This window comes from Empidonax traillii, unplaced genomic scaffold (genome assembly GCF_003031625.1).
Source record: "Empidonax traillii isolate 1590-97213 ecotype Southwest subspecies unplaced genomic scaffold, ASM303162v1 scaffold956:size363975, whole genome shotgun sequence".
Classification (NCBI taxonomy): domain Eukaryota; kingdom Metazoa; phylum Chordata; class Aves; order Passeriformes; family Tyrannidae; genus Empidonax; species Empidonax traillii.
The window spans coordinates 258,778-284,349 of NW_020956149.1; the positions used below are offsets into that span (position 1 = coordinate 258,778).

At 53.4% G+C, this 25,572-nt stretch overlaps 1 protein-coding gene across 1 annotated transcript in view; it reads right to left on the reverse strand.

Moving 5' to 3' along the window:
- PLXND1 (plexin D1) overlaps positions 1 to 20,485 on the reverse strand; it is a 71,899-nt gene extending 51,414 nt beyond the window's left edge. The window contains 5 exon segments of the mRNA XM_027903282.1: positions 672 to 699; positions 1,393 to 1,551; positions 4,434 to 4,610; positions 19,102 to 20,434; positions 20,436 to 20,485. Coding sequence (XP_027759083.1) covers positions 672 to 699; positions 1,393 to 1,551; positions 4,434 to 4,610; positions 19,102 to 20,434; positions 20,436 to 20,485 — 1,747 coding nt within the window.
- Between the last annotated feature and the right edge of the window lie 5,087 nt (positions 20,486 to 25,572).

Here is a 25,572-nt window from a genome sequence, read left to right on the forward strand (position 1 = left end):
TGGGCTGAGCTGGACTGAGCTGGGCTGAGCTGGGCTGAGTTGGGCTGAGCTGGGCTGAGCTGGACTGAGCTGGGCTGAGCTGGGCTGAGCTGGGCTGCCCCTTTCCAGTCAGCACCATGGCAGAAGCCATGTGATGGCCAGGCTACGGAGAGCGGCACTGCACCTTTCGGAGGTGTCAAATGAGGTGGCTTCACAGCTTGCTCCTCCCTGTGAAAAAACCTGCAGAAAGCTCGTTTCCAGGTAGAGCCCCATGGTCTCTGGCTATTTACACAACAATTAGAAAGCAGCATCACTCTAGAAACCTTGATTTGTAAAGAAATCAAAGTACCTCTGGGGGCTCACTTGGCAGGAGCAGTTGGAGAGAAAGCATGTGTTGGTTTCTGCTTTCTCCTCCTTTGATCTCTGAACAATTGGGAAGGAAATCTGAGTGGTTTGGTACAGCAGAGACTGGAAATGTGAGGTGCCAAGAGCTCTGAGGTCCCACCAGGCAAGCGCACCATGGACCCTTGAGCTCCTTGGCCAGACTCCCACTTCACCTTCAGCACCTTGCAGCTCCCTGGCCCTGTGGGGCTCAGCAACCCCACCCCAACCCTGTCAAGTCCTGTGAAGCTTCCCAGGATGCTAATTCCAGCCCAAAAAAATTAACTCATCTGATTTATTGGAAAAGAAGCAGTCAGAGGAGGCACCACAAGCATCACACTGGGTGTTTGATCAGCCTGAGCAGGGAGCACAGCCCAGCTGAGGGCTGAGACAGTTGGAGGCATCCTGGGAGGGGTCTGTGAAATGACAATGACCACTCTGCACAGAATTAGGGTTTGGAAAACACAAATACAACACGTAACATTTGTGGCTGTGCATCTGTTTTGACAGATTAAAATGTAATTCAGGACAAACCACCAGCGCGTAGAGCGCTCAGCTCTCATCTTCCTCCTCTGTTCACTTGACGGAGATGAGATCGTCTGTCTGTACCTGCTGCAGCTTCTCCAAGGTCTCTACGGAGCACTCCTGCTGAGTGCTGAGCAGAAACCACCCCAGGGACCACTTCTAACAGACAGACTTTTTGTCTACAGGATCTCCTGAAAACCTCCCTAAAGACCATGTACTCTCATCTTGGGTTTCTGTACAGGAACAACATCTGCTTATTTCTGCACTCCCATAAGTGCAATCACTTTCAGTATCTTTCACTCTCCTGCCTACCTGGCCACCAGAAACACCTGACAAGCTATGCTGCCTGGTCTGACCACCCCACACAGGAGAATGGACAGGCACAGGTATCTCCCCAGAAATCCCTTTGACATCCCAGCCAAAGCCCATTAATGTTAAAGCAAATCTTACTGTCCCTTCCCGCTCCCAGCTCGGTGCTAAATGAAATGTGTGATGTGCTCAAAGGACTGTTTTGATGAGGACTGAAAATCTCACCTGGTAGGAAGTCATCAGGTAAAGATAGGTGGGATCAGAAGGGTCAAACTGCATGATGGGGTGGACAGGCTCTCCGTAAGCCACAGAAATGGATCTCCTGCTAATAACCTTCATGGTAGTGTCCAGGTTAATCTGTAGTGAGAAGAAGCCACTAAGAAGACACTCACTGAGACCATTTTTCAACCACTGGAGAGATGATTATTTCTCCTTGGTATAAACAAGAATCAAAGTGGTATCCAGCACAGCCCCACATTGTCAAGCACTGTAAATCTCTGCACACTTTGCAGGCTGCACACATAGAGCTTTCCTGGAAAGCCAGCTCTGTGCCACTGAGCAGGCACACACTGTGGCCCAGAAAGCCCCAGTCCTGCTCAGGGACACAGGAACTTCACCGCCTGTTTGAGTGGCTGCCTGGAAAGCTCCTGGCCTGAGGTTCTACCCCTGCATGGCTGCATCCAGCACCCACAGCAGCACTCCTCAGCTGTGTCCAGCAGCCACAGCAGTGTTCCTGGAGTTACCCTAATGCAAGTGGCACCAACCTTCAGCCCCCATCACATACATATGCACATTTCTGTACAGAAAACAGTGAGTTTTGAAAGCCTAATGAAAAACAGTGAAAATCAGCAACAGGGCTGTACAGCATGGCATCCCCTGCCCCCTGCATATTTGAAAAATAAGTGTTGTCACAGCCAGCCAAAAGAAGCTTCTATCCCTGCTGATTCCAAAAGACCACAGCATCTGCCATGAGAGTACCAAGTCCTACCTTGCCTCATGAATCACCAGCTGAAGCGTTGGTAGTGATGGAGAAGGCTGCACAGCATCAGCCCTTTCAGATCTCTGAATGTCTTGGTGGCATTTGACTTGAAAACTCAGTAAATTAAATGTGGCATTGCTGAGAGGAAATAACAATGGGGCTACACAATTTCTCGTGACAGTCACTTTTCAGTTTAAAACAGAAAGGGAGTGAGGAAAATTCCTTCCTTCTTACTAGCAAGGGAACGCAATAATCGTAAGGATCAAGTGTGCCTCTCCTCTCTAAAGTCTGGATTAATTAATTAACATAGGCTAATTAATTTGTACAGTAGAGCAGCACAGACATGCCCCAGTAAGACAGCACAGGCTCAAAGCACGGGCTTCTCTCTGCTAAGAACCATATGCAAGCATTGCAAGCTATGCAGAAAAAGCAGGGAACTGCCATTGTGCCCATTTGAAAAGCTGGTTAGCCAGAAGCTAAATGATTTCCCTAGGATCATCCAAGATGCCCACAAACCAAGCCCTGACACCCTCCACTGCAACTATCCTCTCTACCTTCCTGCTGAGATGTGCTCCACATGTGGCTGTTTCCAGACGCCTGCCCCTCTGTCCCTCTGCCTCCCGGGCACATTCACCCTACACCCTCTCTATGCAGGCACTTTCCCTGGATCCTGGGGGGCTGCAGACCCTGCAGGAGAGCCCCCACAGCAGCACGGAGGGGCAGCAACCACTAGTCCTCCTGGTGCAGCAGGCTGGGGCAGGCTGGAGGACACGAGCTGCCCTGGTGCTGGTGGGAGCAGAGTGGGTGAAGTCCTGCGTAACCCCACCACAGGACTGTATCTGTCTGTGGCCTTCCAGACCTGAACATGTGGGGAATCACCAGGATAGACCCCTCCTACCCGCTGTTCCCCTCTAGGGCACTGCGCCGTGGCACATCTCGCCCCAGCCACGCTGCCCAAGCACTGCTGTCCCTCTCATGACTGCTGGACGTGCACTGGCCCTCGCCAAATGCCTGTCTGCAGCCACAGAATCAGATTAATTTCCCATACGTGCCCCCGGCAGCCCTAATTGCTGCTGGCAGGAGCTGGGTGAACACTATTTCTGCCCCTCTGCTGTCTTTTCTCAGGCAGCAAATCTGAATGATAACTCACACAAAGTATCTTGTGTCCCGTGCCAAAGAGCAAGGAGCCCCGAAGGTAAAAGGGCTTCTGGTTATGCAGCTGTGTTGTAGAATTAGATTACAGCTATCTGAGCAAATTATCCCAGCAAAGGGTAGCCAGGAGCCTCTCCCTAATGGAGGCACCGCAGATAAGGCTGCTCTCTCCGAGATGATAATAGAGAAGAGCTGTTAATGCCGTGTGAACAGGCTGCACTGCGTGTGGCATGTGCCCTCCAGCCCACTACGCCCAGCTCGGTGCCAGGTCCCTCCCACCTGCCCAAATTACCTGCCCCTTTGGGCAAAAACCAAAGCAGGGAGTTCCTTTGTGATTGTTCCCGCACTTCTGCCAGGAGCATATGGATGCAAGGAGAGAGACTGGATCAGTTTGCCTCTCTGCAAGCATTTTGATCCAATATCCCACATTACGCACCACTCACTTCAGGCTGAGATAAAACAGGTATCAGCTGTCTCTGGGGGAAAAGCTCCAGGGCTTTTCTCCTTCTCCTCTACAGACTTTTAATTCTGGGAATACACCAAATTGCTGTGACTGCCTGGAATCAAAACTTTCTTTGGCAAACTCCAAGCACTAAAGTTACTAAAGCTTGGCCTTGCACCTTGGCTCTGGAGCTGGGGCATTGCATCGCCCTGCATCACCTCTGGCACATAATTTAGAACAGACTCCACCATGGGTTCACACCTGCTTCAGACTCAGCTGTGAGGAAGCATCTCTTGGTGATTCCCCTGCCTACACAGGGTCTTCAAAAGCCAGCAGTTCAGAAAGAGAATTTATTAGAAGAGCTGTTAATAATTAAACGCTGCACAATAGCACTCCCAGCACAGGGTTCAACAAGAACATCCTGCTCGCATGGCAGCCCTGAGCAGTAATTAACAGCCACCAGTCACCAGGCAGTGTGTATCACCGTCCAGGTTGTAGCAGTATCCAATGACTTCATCACTGCCTGATGGGAGCAGGTGCTCAGACCAAGTCGACAACAGATGTTCGTCCTCTGGGCAGACCGATGGTGCTGGAAGGGGAGGCCCCGACACCCTGCCCTGTCCCCCAGCCCTGTGCCCCGTACCGGTGCTGCCAGGCCCTACTTACCTTCAGGAGTCCTCCACTGGCAGTGCCCAGGAACACAACAGTGTAGTTGTTGACGCTGGCCACCGCCACCGCGGTCAGGCCGCTGTAAGTGAAGATGGGGGTGGCTGTGATGGGGTTCACGATGGCCAGCGGGTGCTGGAGGTGTGCTGCTCCACAGTCCAGCTGCTCCGGCTGCAGCTGGGGAGAGACACAACTGTCACTGGGCTGCACAAACGTCAGTGGGTTCCCCCATCATCCCCCTCAGGTACAGCAGGGTCAGACTGCTGAGAGCCCCGCTCTGCCCTGCTAAAGCCCCTCACTGCTGAGTCACAGAAAAGTAAAAAGTGGCCCTGGCAGATGAGCTGCTTGCAAGGGCTAGCACGTGGGGCATGAGGCCAGTGTAGGTACTCCCATGTCGACTCACTGTCAGGTGCCAAGGGGCAAAGGCAGAGGACAGTGGTTAAGGACCTGCCAGTAAGCCGTGTCTGTGAGCAGGCATTTGGCTTGTTTGGCACAAAGCAAGACAACAGACTTGACTCTTCTATGCTAACTTAATAATTGAAATTTCTGCATGGCAGTAGCATTTGGAAGCAGGACTTAATGCTTTATATTCCTCCTACCCTGCCAAGACACACTCAAGATTCATGACCCCTCTCACCTCAACTCCTCTGAGATTCTCATGTCATTCCTGCTCAGACAACTTGGATAGATTCAACAGCTGAACTCTGCACAGTCTCACTGCCGACAATTCACCTGCAGCAGGTGCAGCTGGAGCTGTTCAAATGACAGGCGCGTTTCAAGGGCCATTACCACATCACCAATGGTGTCATCCCAGGTTTAGCCCAAGAAAGGCCGTGCCTGCACTGTAATCCTCCCTGCAGCAAGCAGTGGTGGCAGGGCTGGCACTGTGGCAGTAGCAGTTATCCACAGGCCACCTGTGCCCAACCCAGGCCCTAACTGTGGGAAGTGCTGGTACAAAATTCCAGCAAGAGACACCTGGCAGGGTGCAACTCACAGCCCGAGGGTGAAGCATGTTTATGCCTTTCTGAACCCAGCCACAACACTGATAGCCTGGCCACAGAAACTGTCAGGAGTGTGAATTTAAGCAGAACAAATGCAGGTATTTGAGGCTGTATCTGTCAGGGAACTGGACCATATGCCTCCACCAGGCAGAAGGTGACCACCAGCCTGTCCAGAACAGTCCCTCCCCCCTGGGCTGCACCACAACCTTGATGCTATTCCCTTGTTATCGTTACTATTTCATCAATGGAACCAGGCTAAACCTTCAGCTCTCTCCTCTTTGCAGATGGTTCAAAAGATTAAGCAAATCTTTAGGTTTTGCAGCAAGAGTAAGAGGACCTCCCCTCCTCTGCCTGGACCCCACTTTGGGGTGCACCTCCTCCCTCATGCCCGTCTGCCCCCCAGCCACCACCATGTATCTTGGGTTGGTGCAACCCATTCCTGGGCAGAAGTGGGAAAGAAACATGTTAAAACCCAAAATGTACACAAAGCGAAGGTGCTGTGCCTGCAGGAGTGAGAGATGGTGTCCCCACACTGGCGGAAAGGAAGAAGCCTCCACCAGAACCCCACGGGGCTGGTGACCTCTCTGCCATGGCCACAGCCCACCCAGGGGTCAGTTGGTGTGGGGACCACAGGCCATGGCACTGCCCGCTTCTCCTCTTTTTGTGGGAGAGGACAGGAGCAAACCCCAGCGGGAGCAGTGGGTGCCAGCCAGCCCTGGGTGTGTTGTAGCACAGGCTACCTGGGTACCCAGAGCTGTCACACCCCACAGCATCCTCTGCACAACAGCATGTGCCTCTGATTGCAGAGACCGTGCTGCTGCAGACACATCCAGGGCTCACATCCCTGCTGCTGCATCAGCACAGCCACGCTGCAGCCAGTGACAGGCTGGGTCCTCTTCAAAAAACCACCCTGACCTTGGGTCCCTGTGCCCCAGCAGACACTGGACCCCGTGGCCACCACTGGCTGCATCCGACATGGAGTAACAAAGTGAAAAACTTGCCCTGCTCAGACGACTGCCAAGCAGGAGGCAGCACATTCACAGCTGCACTCCATTCATAGGGGGCCAAGACAAAAGGAACAAGTTTATGGATGCAATGCTAAATGCGTTTTGCAGTTTTATCACATCTCATTCTATTAAAAAATTAAATCACAGCCCAAATCCTTAAGAGTATATATTTGGGTGACACTTTTTTTATATCATATAGACAACACAGCAAGCCATTCATATTTCTGATTCAATGGTTCCTTCCCTTTGCAACCAGACCTTTAGAAATGCACTTGGGTTTATTTATTTGTCTTGGGGATCATGAACTCCAGCCACTCTTCACTGGCCTTTACCAATATTCACCACCTGAAACTCACAAAGCTCCTTCCTACTGGGAAACTGAGGCACAGAGGCACCTCCAGCCAGCTGGGATCCCAAGGGATACTCGGCACCAACTCTCCCCAGAGAAGCACAGGAGCCCGAACCGGCATTGCTGCCTGCTGGACACAGCCCTTTCTTCTCACAGGTGGCCAAAATCACGGGAAGTCCCTTATCTGCAGCGCCTGCCTGCTTATAAATCATGTATTTCAGAGCTCATATCAGCGCAAAGTGTTTTCCACAGTAAACAGGATGTAACTATTATAACCCAGGCCAAGCTTTATTTTGGCTGCACACATCCTTCCTCCGAAACACCTTTCTTCAGATGACATCAGTTCTTCCAACGGATGGATGGGCAGCAGGAGACATATGGTATTTCCCTCTGCCGTGTCCCAGGGAGGGATGACATGCTGTGCTGCTGCTGCCTGTACCCCACAGCACCAAGGGGACAGCTTAACTCCCTCATGTTACAGTAAACAGGATACGGCCAAGTCACATCCTTCTGCAGGCACCAGGCAGCCACCACAGCTGGGGAATTGCACTGGATGTTTGGGATAGAACACTTTCTCCATGCGGAATGGCTTAAATCTTGCTCCATCTTAAATCAAACTGCCCTTCCCTGACATGGGGAAAGCACAAACATTAAGTTTTCTTCCAAAACCAATCTCTTCCTATAATCTGCATTTTAAAACACCTCGTGGGCATTTACTTACTGCCTCTGTTTTTCTGTGACATGCTCTGGGTACTCAGCATCTTACAGAAATATGGACTGTCTAGATCCGAAACCTTCTGCACCCAAAACATTTACTCTGCCTCTCTGATGCTGATGATGAGCCTTCTCAGGCACAAGTCAGGGACAGCCACAGCCAACTCTGGCTGAGCAGCACCACTGTCACCCCGCACACTGCGAGGAGGGGGACACCCTGTTGTGCCCCTACATGCTGTGACAAGGAAAGGGCACACACTGCTGTGTCCCCACAGAATGTAAGGAGGGGCACACACTGCTGTGCCCCCATACACTGTAAGGAGGGAGGGGCACACACTGCTGTCACCCCGCACACTGAGATAGGTGGTATCGCTGTAAAACTTCACAAGTGATGCAAATTAATTCAAACCGAGGGGCCACAGCTAAGAGGATGGTTAGTCAGATTAACCCATGAGTGCAATTGCAAAAACAAAGTAGGACAAAGACAAAAGATCTCCAGCCACATCAGAGCTCAAGAGTTAGTTGTCATCACAGTGTGAATTCATTTCTTTATCCTAGGCCTAAAAGAAACAGAAAAAGCGATTTCCCAGAATTTCCATTACAGCTCCCCAGCCCCGGGCACACAGGATGTCCCTTCGGGAAGGAAGTCTGCTGGAAACAGAAGGAGGAAGAGGAGTGGTGAGGCAGCACTCAGGAAAACCATGAAATGCGCTGATTTCTGCATCCTGTGTTTGTAACCTTAAAAATAGTTCTCAAGCGAAGCTGGAGCTAATTTGTGACTCAGAAGTTGCAGTGCAAGGAAAGCCCTGAGCCCTCGCCCTCCACGAGGCCGTGCTAGCTGTGCTGCAGTGGCTCCAGAGCTCTGCAGCGAGGAGAAGGGGAGCCCAGCCCCTTTCAGATGTCATATCAGAGGGGATTAAAGTGTTGGCTTCCAGCATGCCTGGAGTCCTGGGAAAATGACACAGCCAGCATCCGATAATCCGCTCCAAACTTGTTGATTTGTGGGACTTACCCATCATCTTCACAGGCTCAAAATTTGGCAGCTGCTCCCACACAACTGACATTTTCAGGACATTAAAGGCTGTGATAAAAGGGCTCTAGTTTTATCTCTTGCCTTCCTTAACATAAACCATTAGGCTTTTATTAACATTTAGGTATGACTCAGGGAAATCTTTGACTGCAGAGAGAATATTCAGAATAATTTGGATACTGTCTGAAGAGAATAGCAGGACATGGACTCACCCTGAACAGTAGGGAGACGCTAAAAACCTGCGGGGAAATATTGCACAGGAGAACAAAGCCAGAGACACCAAGGCAGCCCAGCTGCATTACACAGAGTACAAGCCCTGCTGTGTGTCGGACAGAGCCCAGACCAGCTGTGCACCCCCAGCAAAGCCCATTTACCCCCCAGAACCTTCCCATCCCTCAGTAGTGTGTACACACAATCACGCGTTTATCTGCTGGAGTGTCGCAGCCAGACCTGTCAGAAACAAGTTTCTTGGGATGCCGGGAGCAGAATTTCATCCTCGGAAGAGGACTCCACTGTTGAGGCACTTGAGATGTAAGCAGTCTCCACTGCAGTGCTGCTGCAAGGGCAGGCATCAGCACAGAGCTCCTCAGACTTCCCATCATATTTCTTCGGCAACAGGAGGCAAATCAGTGTGCACTTGTGGCACACTAAGAGTGCACAGTAGAGGCACTTGGGCTGAGAACCTCCAACAAAGTGAATCTGGGCAAAGTTTTTCAGTCTGCTGTGGTGAAGCCAAAGCCTGGCAACAGCTTGAACAACCATGGGGTCCCTGCAGCCATCCAACCACCTGCTGCCACGTCACCTCAGGTGTGGGAGGGAAGGACAGAAGGATCTCTGGCAGAAGCCTTCCTTGGGGTGCTGGGGAGTATGAACGGGCTCCAAGGAGCCCCCAGAGGCTCCAGCCTCAGCTCCAGCAGTGGCACTGAAGCTGGATGCCTGCAGCTGACAGTATGATTCCCCTCTCAGTCTCTTCTGCCCCCTCCTTCAGCCACAACTGGCCCAGCTTGTGGCCACCATCACCCAAACCCGTGATGCTGACCCCAACTGGAAAAGAAAGCTGAGGGCAAAGAGGACAGGAGACTGGCAGGACCTGCACTGCACAGATCCCCTAAAAACACCTTCCCCCAACCCCGGTACCCCAGCATGGGTCCCCTTTCCTTGCTCCACACAAGTCGGGGGTCTGGCACCTGCCAATGCTTCCCCCAGCAGGGCACTGAAGCAGCACGTGCGACAGCACGGGGAACTGCTTAAAGCGGAGAAACATGAAAAACGTAGCAGTCTTTTAACTAAAACTGCACATCCTTCATGCCGCCAGGAAGACTGGTCAAGCTTATTATGTTAGCCTTCATCCTGCATTAAATACAATACTTCAGATTATACAATCAAATCCCTCAGGAATAGGCAGGCAGAGGGATTAACAAACAACAGGCTCCAAAGGAGTTGTCACAGTCAGAACAGCACGCGTTTGAGCAGCAAGGGCTTGTGTGTCCTTTAAATTCACCCTCGTTGGAAACTCTGCTCCTCTTCCCACTCCCCAGGGACAAGGGGCTGAGCTGATCAGCCGAGCACGCCTCATCTCAAGGACACCCATTCCTGCTCAGGGACCCAACAAATGCCTCCCCCTTAGAAACTGCTCAGAGTAAGATGCTTGGTTTATTCAGGTGGTACTTTCTTAGCTGCTCTTTCCTAGGGAGAGCCCCCTCCTCCACCACTCAAGTTGTGTCTCTCATTTAAGTTGAGCTTTGGCTTCAGTAACCAACCTCAGACCATTCAAACTCCTTCCCACAGGGAGGAGTCCCTGGTGAACCATAAGTTTGGCTCCTCGATCTTTGGGCGTTATTATTTTATTATTGCTAGTACTAACACTTAGCACTTCACATGCTCAAAGTGCTCTGAAGGAGTATCTGTGTGAGTCTGGGATGAAAAAAGCATCCATTAAAGTAACAACTTACCTAACGCAACTGGTCTTTTGCATGTGTCAGTTCAAATCTGTTTCATTTAGCAATGGTTTATAGTAAATATTTTCCTGTATTTTCCTCATTAGTTTGCTGAATCAATTAAGCCCTGAGTTAATGAGCAGAACTCTACTCTTTTTTTACATCTCCTCAGTAAAACCTGTCTCTGAGAAGCAGTGCCATGCTGCAGTGCTGTCCCCCTGGGCACCGCCTATGCATTGCTTACTCCACAGCCTCAGCACCAGAGTCCAAAAAAACAGACCACCACTGCATGCTGTCCAGCACCCAGCCCACTGGGGAAGCTTGGCATGGAAAGGTTAATAAAACCCTTTTTGCTCATTACCTGAGCAATCAAATGCAGAAGCGACCAAACCATATAGACCCTTCTTCCACTCTAACCCCTGCCCTCATTCTGGGGACAGAGGAAATTCAAGCAAAGAGGTTAATCACATGGTTATGGAAGTGCAAAGGATGAAGATGTGGCCAGCCCTCCTACTCTGAGACCGCCTCCTCTCGCGGGCAGCACCTGTACAAAGGTATCTGAAAGCAGTGTGCCTATTGACATCTCTACAGCTTCATCTCTGGACGTCCTCCCTCCCCACCCATTCCCCCCCAGTTAGGAAATCCCAGCTCTTCACCCCTTGGCTTGCCCCAGTGACATGCAGAAATCAGACCAAACGAACAAGTGCGGCAAAGACATCACCTATGTCAGGTGCTCTCCAGATGTGGATTTCTGTCCCTGGAGCAGATATTTACCCCCAATATCCTTTCCATTTAATGACCTGCCATACCAGTTGCCAAAAGCCCAACCTGAGCCCGTGCCTGCAGATCCAAACATGCACTTGCAGCTTCACTGGTGCCTGGGACTTAGACTTGGGGTTTGTATTCTGGACTCGACCATCTCACCAGAACTCCCCAGTTCCAATGGTGGCACCCTCGGGAGCACGGCAGCAAACCCGGGACTGCGACTCTGGCCGTGCTGCCTTCAGAGTAGGGGCACAGCAGAAGGAGCTCCCTGTCATGGAAAGGAGCTTGAATAGCCAAGTTAACACCTATCCTGTTTTATCACTTGATAAAAAGCCCAAGCTGAAGCACCCTGCAAGGCTGTGGTTGTCCATAGATCCAAAAAACTGGAGGGGAAGGCACAGGTGCTGGTAACAGCAGATCAGGTCTGCTCAGACCATGGGCCATCACTGGCATCCCTGTTACTGCAGGGTGCCACAGATCCCACATCTCCCTCCCTGGAGCTGCCCCAGTCCCAAACCCCATGAACCTGCACAAGGAGCCAGCACACGCCCCCATGTTCAACAAGCCCCGCTGACACTCAGCAGGTATTGAGGCAAGATCACCTGACAGGGGCTCGTCCCGACTCTGTTCCACCCGTGATTTCCCGGGCACAAGCCGTTCACGCCCTCGCAGCCTCACTCTGCTGGAGCAGTGGCTGCCAGCAGAGCTGCTCTCCAGATGTTAGAAATTAGTACTGCTCTCTCTGCTCGAAAATGTCAATAAATTCTACCGGCCTCTCAAAGTGGGAGATGCCATATAGACAGTCTGTCACCTCCTCTGCCTGATGCAAGGTGTTAAAGCCCAACTTGAAAATAAAGACTTACAATCATTTCTTTACCAATCCATCAGGATTCAGAAGAATCCAACAGGATTCGAAAGAAAAAAACAACAAAAAAAAAGAGAGAAAGACACCAACAAAAAGAAGCAGCAAACCGGATCCCTCCTGCAGACCTGGAGGTTGGTCCCTTGCCACACTGTGCCCCTGGGGATGTGTGCTGGGGACAGTCACACAGTAGCACTCAGGACCTCAATTCAAACTCTGATGCTGCCACTCCTCTTATCAGAGGCATTGATCAGATGGACCTGAGCACCCACCTTCCCACCGTGAAAGCTCCTGGCACAGGGGCTGCAATGCACCCAGGGCTCACCATGCCGCCAAGGGGACCTCAAGTGCACGAGGCTGCAGCAACACCACAGGCACAGCCCTGTGGCTCCTCCACCTGGGACGTGGCAATGTCTCTGGGCAACATTCACCTGCCCCTGCCCATGGAGCCACTTCTTCCTCAAATCCAGAATGCCAAGCCTCATCCATCCCGTCCCCAGTACAGAGGAGCAGTAGCACAGCCCATCCATCCTGTCCCTGGTGCAGCTGAGTGGTCTCACCCCTGCCTGCAGCCCCTGCAGCCGGGAGCCGCCAGCTGCCATGGCCACCTCGCACATGCCGCGCACGAGCCTGGCTGGGAGGCGCAGCTGCGCTGCTGTAGGTAGCGTGCCGTGGCACTCAGGTGGTTATAATTGATTGTTTCCAACCACCACCGGTTCCAGCTTGCCCAGTGTTTGCATTAAATTACCACAGCCAGGGGCTCAGACCTATTATGTTTCCAACAACTTGCTGGGAGAGGTCATCAGAGCAGAGTGTCACAACGGCACAGCTGAACAGATGCCTGTCAGGTTTACAAGGCATAGTGAGGTGTTTTTACAACATCCCCAGGTGCCCCTACACATCTCATGGTGCCTTATTCACCTCTCCAGGTGCCCTCAGCCCCATCAATCTTCTCACTCAATCACTGTAAATCAGACTGAAAAATCAGAACAGAGATGGCAAATCCCTTCATTTCCACCCACCGAGACCCCGCAGCTGAGCTTGCACCCATTGGACCTTTCAGGGAGTGGATTCACACTCTCATGTGGGAGTCAAACATCTGCTCTGAAAAACACCTGGGGCTACACAAACAGAAGTGGTTGGAAAATCTCTGAATGAAGGGATACAGTCTAAGTCTTCATGTAATTGTACGAGAAGCTCTCCAGAGTGCACCAGTGTCCTCCCACTTTCCACATCCAACAATGGCTTTAGCCAAAATGACCCTTCTCCTGTTCTCCACCTAAACCATTACTTGGGTGCAGGGGATTTGATGAGCTCAATTGACTAAATCTAGTCTGTATGTCTAGCTACCAGGAACGACAAGGTCCGTGCACAGCTTTCCAGAAACCAGTGGGGTGACTCTGACCCCTCCTCTGACAAGGGACCGGCACGTGCCTCTCCCACCCAGCCAGCACCAGCCAGCAGCACTGGCCCAGGGCTTCTGGAGCAGGCTGGCACTCTGCCACAGCCAGGAGCTGCTTTCTGTTCCCTAAAGCAGCACAACTTCTGGTTTCCGGGCACTGTTGCCACTTCAACCAAATTTCCCTTTGCAACCTGGGACCTGTTTGAGCTTGAGATGCAAAGCAATGACGAGCCCTGGGGGCCCGCGAGAAGCATTCCCACCACCCACCTTCATCTTGGGAGCACCGACCCGCTCCCCGTGAGACTCTCCTGCTAAGCACAGAGCCAGGGCCGTGCCAGTCCTGGCAGTGGGAGAGCCCGCAGGCACTGGCAGCCTGTGGAGCTGAGCCTGCCTTCCTGGGAGGGACGAGGTTTCACACGGCTCCAGCTCTGCTCCCTGCTGCCTGTGTGCACCTTGACTGCAGCAGCAGGTCACATTTCCACATAAATTCTCGAGGAAAACTACCCAAGAGCTGACCGCAGCTCACTAGTATCAGGTGAGAGACAGAGCAGGTAGGCAGTGCTCAGGGCTGGATCCAAAGCCAGGCAAAGCTCCAAGCCAGGTTGTGGCTTAAACCTCTCATCTAGGGCATCCCAGGCCCCACCGGTCCCTCTGCTGACAGCCCAGCCCCTCACCCCCAGCCCCTGTGGGGAGGATGGAGTGACACAGATCTTCTGCTATCTGGAAAGCAACATCCCAAAGCAAAACTGATGGTAGTGACAAGGAGCACGGTGCAGCTCTGCAGTACTGGGGCAGGGGCACCATGGGGTGGTGCCAGCAACTGCAAACACAGCCTGTGCTGCAAAACACAGAAATTAGGCCTGCTACAAGAACTCCTGCCTCATTTTTAATGAAGAAATTAAGTGTAAATTCCCAGTTTCCTTTCTGTAGCTAATCCTCTGGATTTGAGTAGATGTAAGGTTAGAGCACAGTTAGTTTCATGTTTGGAATTTCTAAATTAGTCTAAACCAGCACTTCAAAGTAACTCAGTTCCTATAAAACCCAGTCCCACGGAGATGCCACAGTATATTTGGACAGTAAGTAGATGCTTTGTCATATTCCCACGTGTATATGAGGTTTTTTTCTTTGGGAACATTTTCTGACTGGTTTCAAACCACATTTCCATGCCCAGGCACACATATATACTGTTTATACAGTCTACCCAAGGAGTTCGTTTTATATAACAAGCCCTTACAGTACAGCTCACTGGTGGGTATCTCATCATTACACCCCCAAATGCTGTGTTCAGTGACCATGCAGGATCTGACACAAAGCCACAAGAGCCAGAAACTTGAGAATTAATGCTGAAACGCATCATTATCCCATGCCGCTGTGCCTTTGGTTTTCAGCAGAGGAAATAAACTGGATTTTCAGCCTTTTTTGAGTTGGAGACCCCAAAACACTTCCCAGGAGAGATGCAGATCCCTGGCCAGCAAATCTAACCCTAATGAATACAAGCCTGCTTTCCCAAGGTACCTCTCTGGGAGGTTTCAGGAGAGCACAAGGCTCGTGCAGAAACCACAGAAGACACTGAGTCCGGCACAGCCCCAAGTGTGGGATGGGCTTTCCAGTTCAGCTTTTCCTCAAGTGAGCTTCCTCATCAAATAGTGCATTTTATTTTGTGTTCAACTCAGACCCCCCCGTCAGCCACTGCTCAGACACAGAGCGGGAAGGTCTGTAGATACGCCTGGAAATCCACAGTCATCGCCTTTCTGCCGCAGCTATGGCTCAGAGAGTGGGGCTGGGGCTGCCAGCAGCCGTCCTCATCTCCCTGCCCAAAAAGGCAGCTGCTGGCTGGAACAGCACAAAGGTGCTCAGCTATGTCCCCTGCCAAAACACCCATGGAGAGACAGAGCAGTGGTGAGAGGACACTGTCAGGGTTTCGCTCTGCTGGGACACGGCAGTGAGACAGTGTGGCCAAAGGAACAGCCAGGCAGACCTCTGGTTTTGGTGGCTCCAAGGGGGACAGTGCTGGGGCACCCCACATGGCCACTGCTCCCAGGCCAGTGGGAAACTGGGGGATGGGTTCTCGCCTACTTTGCTTTCACAACTGCTCCAGCATCCCACAGCTGTGCCGCACTCCAGCCACGCAGCCAGCGTGACCTTCAAACCCACTGGGCCTTGATCCTGCTGGGGCAGAATAGCTCAAATATGAAGTAAACCCACACAGTGTCCTCGGAATTTGATAAGCTCTGTCAGCACGTTGCTGCAAACACTGTTACAGGCAGTCTGCTCCAGAGAGCTCATACTCCTCTTCCCTTATTGGGGCTTGAGTCCAAATTCCACACGGGCTTTGAGTGGGCAACATGCCGCAGCGATTCCACGCAAGTATTCCATTTTAGCGGCATGTGTTACGAAGACTAGCATTTGACACAAAATTCATTATAAAAAGCTATTTCTGTTGAGGGGAAGCAATCCTAGAGCTCACCCACTCACTCGCAGTGCAAGAACCCAACCAACCTAAATCCTTCCCTCACACGTCCTCCTTCCCTTGAGCTGCGTTGAGAAATCATCTCCTCCCTATGTGACTTCTCAGCAATGCTCATTGAGAAGAACCAACGCCCCCACTCCTGACCCAGGCCATCCTCCTCTGCACATTTTCTCTGTGTTTCACAAAACTGTTAAGCTTAATTGCAAGTTAGTGCTTCTATCAAAGCAAGGGGACCATTCCCAAGCCAAGCTGGTGGCTCCCCTTTCCCAACCTGGGGAACACAGGCTGACCAGCCAGCAGAGGGCTGTCCTCAGGTCCACCTGCCCCATCTGCCCTCCACAGCCCCCTGTGTGGCCAGCGCCACATGGTCACAGCAGGAGCCAAACAAGCGGCTGGCACCACATCAACATTCACAGGGACAAAGCCCCTCGTTCAGTGCCAGGCTCCCTCAGACCACTCAGCACGGTGCTGAAGGATAAGGAGCCAGGCCCCACGTCGGTTGGCACCGAGCAGCAGTGCTGTGGGGATGAACAGGGACGGCTGGCATCTTAACTGCCCACTCCCAAAAACCTCACTGGCAGGCGAGTGCTGGAGCTCCCTGGCTGAGTCACAGCAAGTGCTGCAGGAGAGAAGCATTCAATTAGACTGGAGAGCACACAAGGGGGCAATGATTTTCCTTTCACACCACATTACGCCTAACAGCCCGTGCTCCGGATTTGTATCAACCAACTACTTCAGCTGAGCACGCGCTCAGAATGAATCAGGCCAACATTATGGGTTGTTTTCTTCCAAAAGGAGCTTAAAACCCAACTGCCTGGTCCTCAGGAAGAACTAATGAGCCACACTTGCTAACACTGGAGCACCTATCAGTGATGCACAGGCAAAAGGAAAACTGGAAACCCAGTAACAGGAGGAGAAGTGGAGCTCACAATGAAAAGGTAGATAGATTCTGATTCGCTCCACCAGACCAGCTGCTGCTTTAATACATTTTCCTGCTGTGTTTACAGGGCTGGGACACAAAACGTATTAGAGTCTTCACTGTCTTGAAGGTGGAAATTGATGTTAGGTTTTTGCAGCACAAAGACAAAATATTACAACTCTTCTCTTGATGCTTGTCACTCTGGGACTTGAAAACAAAAACAGCTTGTTAACTTGTTGGCAATTCTAATGATTAAGTAAAAGGTTCTCCTTCTGACTGGTAGGACAGCTTCCCAGCAGGCTCAGTCAGCGGTTTTAGAGGAATACGCTTCAAATAAATGGGATGTGTAGAAATATTAGGCATGAACGAATATTAATGTTATGCTTCATTTATATCCTGCTGTACTTGACATCAAAGGATCTCAAAGCAGCTTTACAAATGCAATACGATGCTACACGAGTTGGGTTTCTGAATAATAGTAAGAAATACAGGAGTATGTGCAAAACTGAGGTACCTCAGGTTAAACAACTGGTTCAAGGCCAGCAGTGTCAGTTGGGACTAGAATCCAATCTCCCCATCCACCATATATCACCACCAGTTACACTGCTCTCTCCACAGGAACAAATTTTCTTGCAGCCTGATCTCGCCACAGTGACAAACACAGAGGGCTCCCACCGACTCCCAGCGAGCGGTCACTGATTCTAGCTCACATCCCTGACCCTCCTGTCCCCTGTCACACACCCCTTCAAGAACACAGTGTCCTTCTCAGACAGCCTTTGTGGCATCACTGACAACAGGCTCCTGGTCTCCTTCCTTGCTACCCAGGGAGTGCTCAGACAGGAGGGTGCTACCAGGAGCATGCCTTACAGTGGAACAGCATGGCAGGCCAAGACAGACAGAGTGAAATCTTATCTGTGCCAAGTCTCCCTGGAGTCACTCAGGAATTAACTGTTTAAACACCTTATGGCATACAGCACTTGATACTTTCAACTTCAACAGACTGCTATTAGTCATGATTATCTTCTTTACTTATGGAAAGCTGGAAAAACCAGTATCTCCCCAGCAGTCCTGAAGCCCTGGGGGAGCTCAAGGGTGATGGGTACTTCTACCACTGACTTTCATTTATGACCAGGCTCACTCCCCGGGTATCTCCAGCAGCCCCAGCCCCAATGCTGCCTCTTGACCCGCCTGGTAGAGACAGTTCAATCCTGCCAGGGGATTCAGTCCTGAGGGGCTGATCTGCAGGGATACTGAGCATCAGCCACAGCCAACAAGAGCTGAGGGTGCTTTCACATCCTGTAAATAGGATTCCTGACTCCCAGTGACTCCTCTGAGAGCCATGACCACACCAAGGCCTCAGGACTGAGAGTGTGGAATTAGCTCAAACTAACAGGTTTCCTGGCTGTCAGGCAGCTTTTACTTTGCCATCAGGGAAAAACTGTTAAACTTTGCTAGAGTAGGTCTATGAACCAGTACATTAAGACTACATATTTTACCACAGCGTGAAGATGCCACACTAAACACTCCGGTTACCATGGGAAACCTTTCTCTCTTTGCCACTGGCATTGCACAAGGAAGCCCAAGCCCAGATGCTCTACCTCGCCTTTGAAATCAAACAGATGTTTTCACGATCTTTGATGGAGTTGAGTTGTGCACACTTCCCAGAGGAAGGAAAAAATGCAGCATTAAAGCAGACCTTTTTTGTCTCTTTTTTCTAAAGCATCGCACGTTTTTAGTGAAAAGCGAAACAGACATCTCTGTCTGGCGCTAACATTTAAGGCCACTCGGTAACACATTGTGACAGTGGTCAATTCTGTCCCGAACGCAGGGAGCCAAGGCACCCAGCGTACAGTCCCTGGCAGGGCTGCCCGCCGTGGGACGCGGCGTGGCGCCGGCGATGCCCACTGACCCCCGTCGCGCAGGGTACCCACAGGGAGGTGGGCACCGGGGACGGGGCGTGGGAAAGACGCTGTCCCCGGGTAACGGGGGGGTGGTCTCCGGGGAACGCGGGGCGGGGAGAGCCGAGCGGAGAGAGGAGCGGGGAGAGCGGGGTGTAGGGGCTCAGCTGCCCGCCCGGGACGGCCTCCGGCCACGGGACGTGCTCCCGCCCGGGGGAGGCGGCAGCAGCGGCGGCGGGACGGGGCCACTGTCCCCTCGCCGGCCACCGGCTCCCCGCGCCCCCCGCCCCGGCGGTACCCGCCACCCGCCGTACCTGTATGTTCCTCTTCTCGCAGGCCGGGCCGGTGCCCTGTACCACGCTGTCCAGCACGGTGACCATGCCGGCAGTGGGGCTGACGAAGCAGGAGTTGCGGGCGGCCCGGATCGTCTCCTCGATCTCGGCGAAGCGGAAGACGCAGAGCGCGGACTGCGGCCGCCCCCCGGCGCCGCCGGCCCCGGCCCGCTCGAAGACGCCGAAGAGCAGCTCCTCGGGGGCCGGCGGGGCCGGGGCCGGGGCCGGGCCGGGGTCGGGGGGCGCGGCGGGGCTGCGCCAAGCCGCCCGCGCCGGGAAGACCGAGACGAGACGGGTGAAGGCGTCGGCGGCGCCGCCGCAGCGCAGCCCCAGCTGGATGTAGGACTCGGTCAGCTTCTTGGTCTCGCCGCTGCCGTTGAGGGTGGCCTCGGCCGGCTCGCCCAGGCAGATGCGGGCCAGCAGGCTGTGCGCCGGGCTCTCCTTGTCGCCCGCGTTCGCCTCGCTGTTGAGCGCCAGGTAGGCGTAGGGGCGGCGGGCGCGCGGCGCGGCCCCGCGCTGCAGGAAGGCGCGGACGAAGCTGAGCTTGTGCCGCGCCTTGTCGCCCTGCTTGATCTTGAGGATGTTGTCGTCGGAGGGGTTGATGTCGAAAGTGAAGAGCTTGGCCAGGTCGCCGCGGGCGTTGAGGGCTCGGATGGCGATCTCGGGCGTGTTCTCGAAGCGGTGGTCCTCCAGGCTGCGGTTGCGGGGAAAGAAGGGGCTGCCGAAGCCGGTGTAGGTGGCGGCCACCAGCAGCCGCGCCCCGCCGCCGCCGCCGCCACGGCGCAGCACAAGCCCCACGGTAGAGGCGTTGGGGTGGTTGGCCGCCACGTTCAGCATACTGGGAAAGACGGTGACAGAGTCGCTGCCGCCCGGCGGGAAGCGCACGGCCACCGCCGAGATGTTGGCCATGCTGCGCAGCTGACAGAGGCCCTGGTAGATGGAGCCGCAGACGACGAGGACGCCCTGCTCGGGGTCCGGCTGCAGGATCTTGTTGTAGTTGTTGGTGAGCACCCTGGGGTGCTCGCAGGAGGCCTGTGGCAGCTGCGGCGCGTGGCACAGCGGGCTGTCCAGCACCGGCCCCACAGCCGCCTCCGCCTCCAGCGCCAGCTCGCCCCCCGACAGCTGGAAGAGCCGGTTGACGGCCGCCAGGTAGACGCGAGAGCCGGGGCCGTCCAGCGCGAAGTTGTTGGTGGGAGTGGGAGAGAGGAACTTGCGCTGCACCTCCAAGCCGGCGGCAGGGTCGGGCAGCAGCAGCGGCAATAGCAGCAGCAGCAGCGGCGGTAGCAGCGCGGGGGGCCGCAGCTCAGCGCCCGCCGCCCGGACCGGAGCCATCCCGCCGCCCGCGCCGCCGCGCCGCACAGTGCATGAGCCCGTCGGCGGGCGCGGGAGGGGCGGGCGCGGAGCCGCTTCCTGCGGAGGCAGCGCCCGCTGCCGAGCGACGCCCGCGGGAAGTGGCGGCCGCGGCGGGGGGCGGCGGGGGGCGGTGGGGCGCGCGGCCGCGCCCCCTCCCTGCCCCCGCCCTCCGCCCGCCCCCGCTCCCGCCCTCCCGCCGGTACTCACCGCGTCCCGGTGCGGGCCCGTCACGTGCATGCGGTGAAGTTACCGATGCCCCCCGCACCACTGACAGGGTGGCAAAGGGACACTCTGGACAGGGCAGCTCCCCGCCGCAGGAGGGGCTTCTTCCAGCTGTCCCCGTCCTCTCTGCTGCCGCCTTCGCGTTTTCGAGCAGGACGGGCCGGGGGGAAAGGGGCGGGGGAAGAAGCACTTTTCCTAGCTGCGGAACAGCACGGCGAGCCGGAACAGACAGCCTTCCGCAGCCCCCTCACAGCCCACTGCCCCCCACCCACAGCCCCTGCTCTCCCGCTCCCCTGGGCACCGGGAGGGGAGCGAGGCGCGGCCCCACCCCCGGAGCGCCTCTGCCCGCACGAAAGTGGAGCTCCGAACGGCTTGCGAGTCTCCTCTGCCCTCCAACGGGCGCCGCTTTAACTGTGGAGACAAGGAAGACCCAGAGAAAGAAGCGATGTTTTCCGATGCTGTGGGCAACAGCCCCTGAACCACCGCCCCATCCCGTGGGATCGCTCCACATGCGCGGGTGGAGGTGCCGCTTCACACTTACCGCTTTCTTCCCCGTCTGCAGGGGTGTGAACTGACCACTCGTCGTGAGAGAACGCGCCCGAGACCTGGGTGAGGCTGTACGGAGAGCCAGGGTCCGACCCGGGCTGGGGGCTGACCGGGCCCACGACCTGCAGCGGACGCTTTGTTTGCCCACGTCCCTGCAGGGATACATAAAAGAGCCCTGAGCGATTGCCCAGCCCAGCGCTGGCCTCCTACCACGGGATCGCGACACAGGGCAGAGCCGTGGGCTCAGAGGTCACCCAGGAGGGACCGGGCTCCCTGGGCAGCCCACGAGTTCCCCGTGCAGGAGGGGTCACGGGGGTGCCACAGTGCATGGCACACTCGGCACTGTGTGGACACTTCATGGTAGAGCCGACAGCCAAGAGGAGCGGCTGTGGGATGTGGGCACAGCATCGTTCTCTCCAGACTGAGTTTCCACTAAGAGCAGAGCACCCAGGCACTGGAGGAAAGTCACGGGGAAGCTCGTAGGCTCGGTCTCCCCGTGCAGCTGCAGCAGTTACGCCAGTGTAAAGATGAGAGTTGAGCGTGGAGGCACTTCACCACAAACAAATAGCCAGCAGCATTTAAAACAAGGGTGGGAAATGGAGGCTGCTGTTTGGTCACGACTGCCTGGAAATGCTGTACAGGCGAGCCCCGAGAGCTGTCCTCCCTCTCCCCAAGCTGTGCCTTACGGCCCTGCCTGTTCTCGTGGCATGGATCCTTCCGTTATACAAAACATGTTAGTGAGGCTGATGGGGATTCTGCACGACTTCTGTTCTGGAGAGAAAAATCCTCTGTTGTTGTCTAATCTCATTTCTACACCTGCCAATTTCCCTCTCCCTTTCCTGTTCTCCTCGCCCTCTTCAGAGCACTAATTAATACACAGCTGCCTTGGCCATGCCATGTCCACTGAAAATCTGCATTGAATTAAATGCTATGCTTTCGTGCTATCTAACTCATTGTCTCTGCTAATCATATCCTTAATTAATAGAGTTATTAGCTGTTTTTTTAATATGGGACTCCCAGTTGTTAGTAGCTTTTTTTTTCCCTTAAACTACAAGTTAGCAATTTCTAAATGTGATCATGTCTTTAATTGCATAGAAATAAACCCCCATGATCCCAAACCCTTAATCTGCCTATTTTAGGATTTCTTATGGCTGCTTACCCTGATAGCAGAGCATCTTCCATGTGAAATCAGTCTTTTAAGGCATATCAAATTAGGTTCCAGATTACAGTGAATTAAAAAAAAATAGGCCAAAGAACATAGAAAAATGTGAGACTTGCCCAAAGATATCCAGTACTGGCTCTGTCAGAAAAAATCCCTCAGAGCTCTGACTCCCACTGCCTATGCTGAGAATTTATCTCCACTGATAGAATTAAAGACAAAATATTTGTGGTATTGAAGGATTATTTGACAAAGATTTTATTGTTGTTGTTAGGAAACAATTCTCTGGTAAGATGCTTTGAGGGGAATATTTTCCAGAAATGATTTCCCACCCCTATTATCTGAGCTGTTAGAAGCTCCACTGAGTATTTCAGGGTAATGCTCCTAATGGAGTAGTAGAGGTTTTTAAATCTCTCATACACAGATCTCACCATTATTTTTTGTTCAGAAAGAAAAAAAGGTCAAAATTAAACCACAAACCTCTTGTCATAGAGCATCACCCCCTGCCAAAATCCCTTCCCATTTGACTCCTGTGCAGGCTGGAGGATACCAGGCTCTCAGACAGCTCTGGTGGGGAGAGGGGCTGCATACACAGGAACTCAAAACCGCTTTAATTATTAATAAATATATTTACACAAGAACAGTTTCCCTTTAGGGGAAACATGAGTTCTCGTGCAGTTACTCAGGTTAGATTGACTCAACACTGTCAAAAAGCTAAGATTTCATCACTTTAATACAAGGAGTATAAACATCTGTTTATTTAGCAGGGTTTATCTACAAGGTACCCATGGAGCCCATGGATTTGGAAAGGAAGTCCACTCTTGCAGCCGGAGATGGCCAGGATTTTCTTGGCAGCTCCTGGCCAGCACCAGCAGCTCCCGATGGGGCGGAGGACAGGTGCTGCTCAGCAGTCAGGCATATGGGACCCACTGCTGCCTCAAGGCGTGGCAGCAGGAACCCCCGGGGACCTGGGAGAAGAGCAACACACTTTGTGTCTTTGGCTGTGACACTGAGTGCACTGGGAAGGCCTGAGTGGGTGGCACATGCTGGTGCATGGAGCAGCCGCCCTTCCTCTGCCCACAGGGCTTTGCAGAGGAGAGGTCCGGGGGGTCCAGTCACTGCAGAGGTGCCACAGGGCACCGTGGCAGAGGAACAACCACCCCAGAGCTGCTGCCGGAGAGCCCTGGCTGTGCAGCTGATCAGAAGGTGTGTCTGTTCTTACCCAGGCAGCCACTCCCCTTTTTTTCCCATCTCCTTCATATTTGCCTCTCAGTGTGCAATTTGGGTCATTTCTATATGATTGCAGGTTGACAGGAGACCACAGGGTGCCTTCACAGACTTACACAAACAATGTGTTTTGAATCCCTTTGGCCGCTCACTTTCCCTCTCAGAAACCCATACTGATGGAAAATGGCAATTGAATAGCTGTGCTGCATCAGAGCAGGAGTCCAACCCCTACCTTCTGCCCATCCTGACAGAGGTCAAAAGTGGTTATCTGAGAGAGAAGAAGGGTAACAGGAGAGAGTGGAGTGGTCCCACTTGATCTCCACTGTCCCAGCCCAGAGATGGTCAGGACAGGGCTGTCTCTGGAGCATTGTTTCTGACCAGAGAAGAGCCGTTCACCAGGGAAACAGAAGGGGAGATGAGGAGGAGATGGGGAGCACTTGGACATAGAGAAATCATTGCCTAAACAAGAGCTGTTCCCTGATCACCACACTCATCAAATCCTCTCCAGCCCTGCCTATCACTCTGCTCTTATCCAGCCAGTTGTTAGTGTCTAGTGTCATCAGGCTGGACACATCAGCAAGTGCTCGCCTGGGGACTTCAGGGCACTCAGAAATAACAGAGGGCTTGGAAATAGACTGATTAGCTAACTTCAGTGTATTTTTGGATGAGCGAGTCCCTGTTTTGTTGTTAATAATCTGTATTGCAGGCACTGCTCATGGAGAAGGAGGCCAGACTGTTGTTACTGTTATTACTAATGATTTAGCATGCTGGGTAGTCTGCTAGGTGCTTAGCAGAAAGACTAAGGCAAGGTCACTTCCCCAACGTCCTTTAATCTAAACACATGCTCCGGTGTGGTCCCAGGCTCCGCTGCAAATGGCTGAAACGGGAACCACAGGGGCACAGCACGCTCCTCTGCCTCTCTGCTATCAGCCCAGCCCTGTTTGAGCAAGGGTAAGAGTGATTTATGGGGACCTGAGGCACTTTGCTAAGTAAAATCACCCTTTGATTCCTCAAACCTCTTTGTTTTCAAATATGAACCTTTCCCAGCATAATATAGAGCCTTGCTCTCCTCAGGGTGTGTAATGCAGTCATAACCTTGTCTGCAGCATGCAGCCAGCTGACGTCTTCACCATGAGGGATTTGCCTCCAGAGGGGAGCTGTGCAGACAGAGGTTGTGAGCACAAAAAGGTTTCCTTCTAGGTTAATGACAGATACAGTGCTAGTGAAAGTTCACAGGCACAATAACAGCAGGATGTTCTGGACTGGGAGGTTCATCACAAAGCATTAAAGAGATGTGTCTTTGGTAGCCTGTGCTACGTTTAACCTGGGCCCTGCAGGTAGAGAGGAACTCTTTCACCACCTGGACCCACATTGGGTGCAAAAGCAGCAGGTTCCCCAGTTTTTCCCAGATCTCCTTGGTGACCTGTTGCATTTATTTTCCTTAGAGGCTTGGGAAGGGCTCAGCACTCAATTGCCCCAGCTTTACACTGGTCAGGGCTGGAGACGTGGCTGGTGAGCTTGAATGCGGCTCCAGCTCTGATCTGTGGGAAGCTAAGCCTGTGCTGGGGTGGTGGCCAGGTGAAGCACAGTCCCTTCCACCCTGGTTGCCTTGATGGTCTCTCATCCATACCTGTCTCTTGTCAGCACGGGCATCACAGGCAGGCACAGTGCACGTGTGCATGGCAGAATAGGGCCCTTCTTTGGCTGGGTGTAGCCAGCACCAGCGTTAGGGGATTTCTGTGAGCAGCAGTGGTTTTTGCACCGTTTTGCCTGTGCCGGCCAAGCAGGGGCTCATCCTGTCCCCCAGGACTGCAGGGCATTACGGCACAAGGGGGGCTCATCCTGTCCCCCAGGACTGCAGGGCATTACGGCACAAGGGGGGCTCATCCTGTCCCCCAGGACTGCAGGGCATTACGGCACAAGGGGGGCTCATCCTGTCCCCCAGG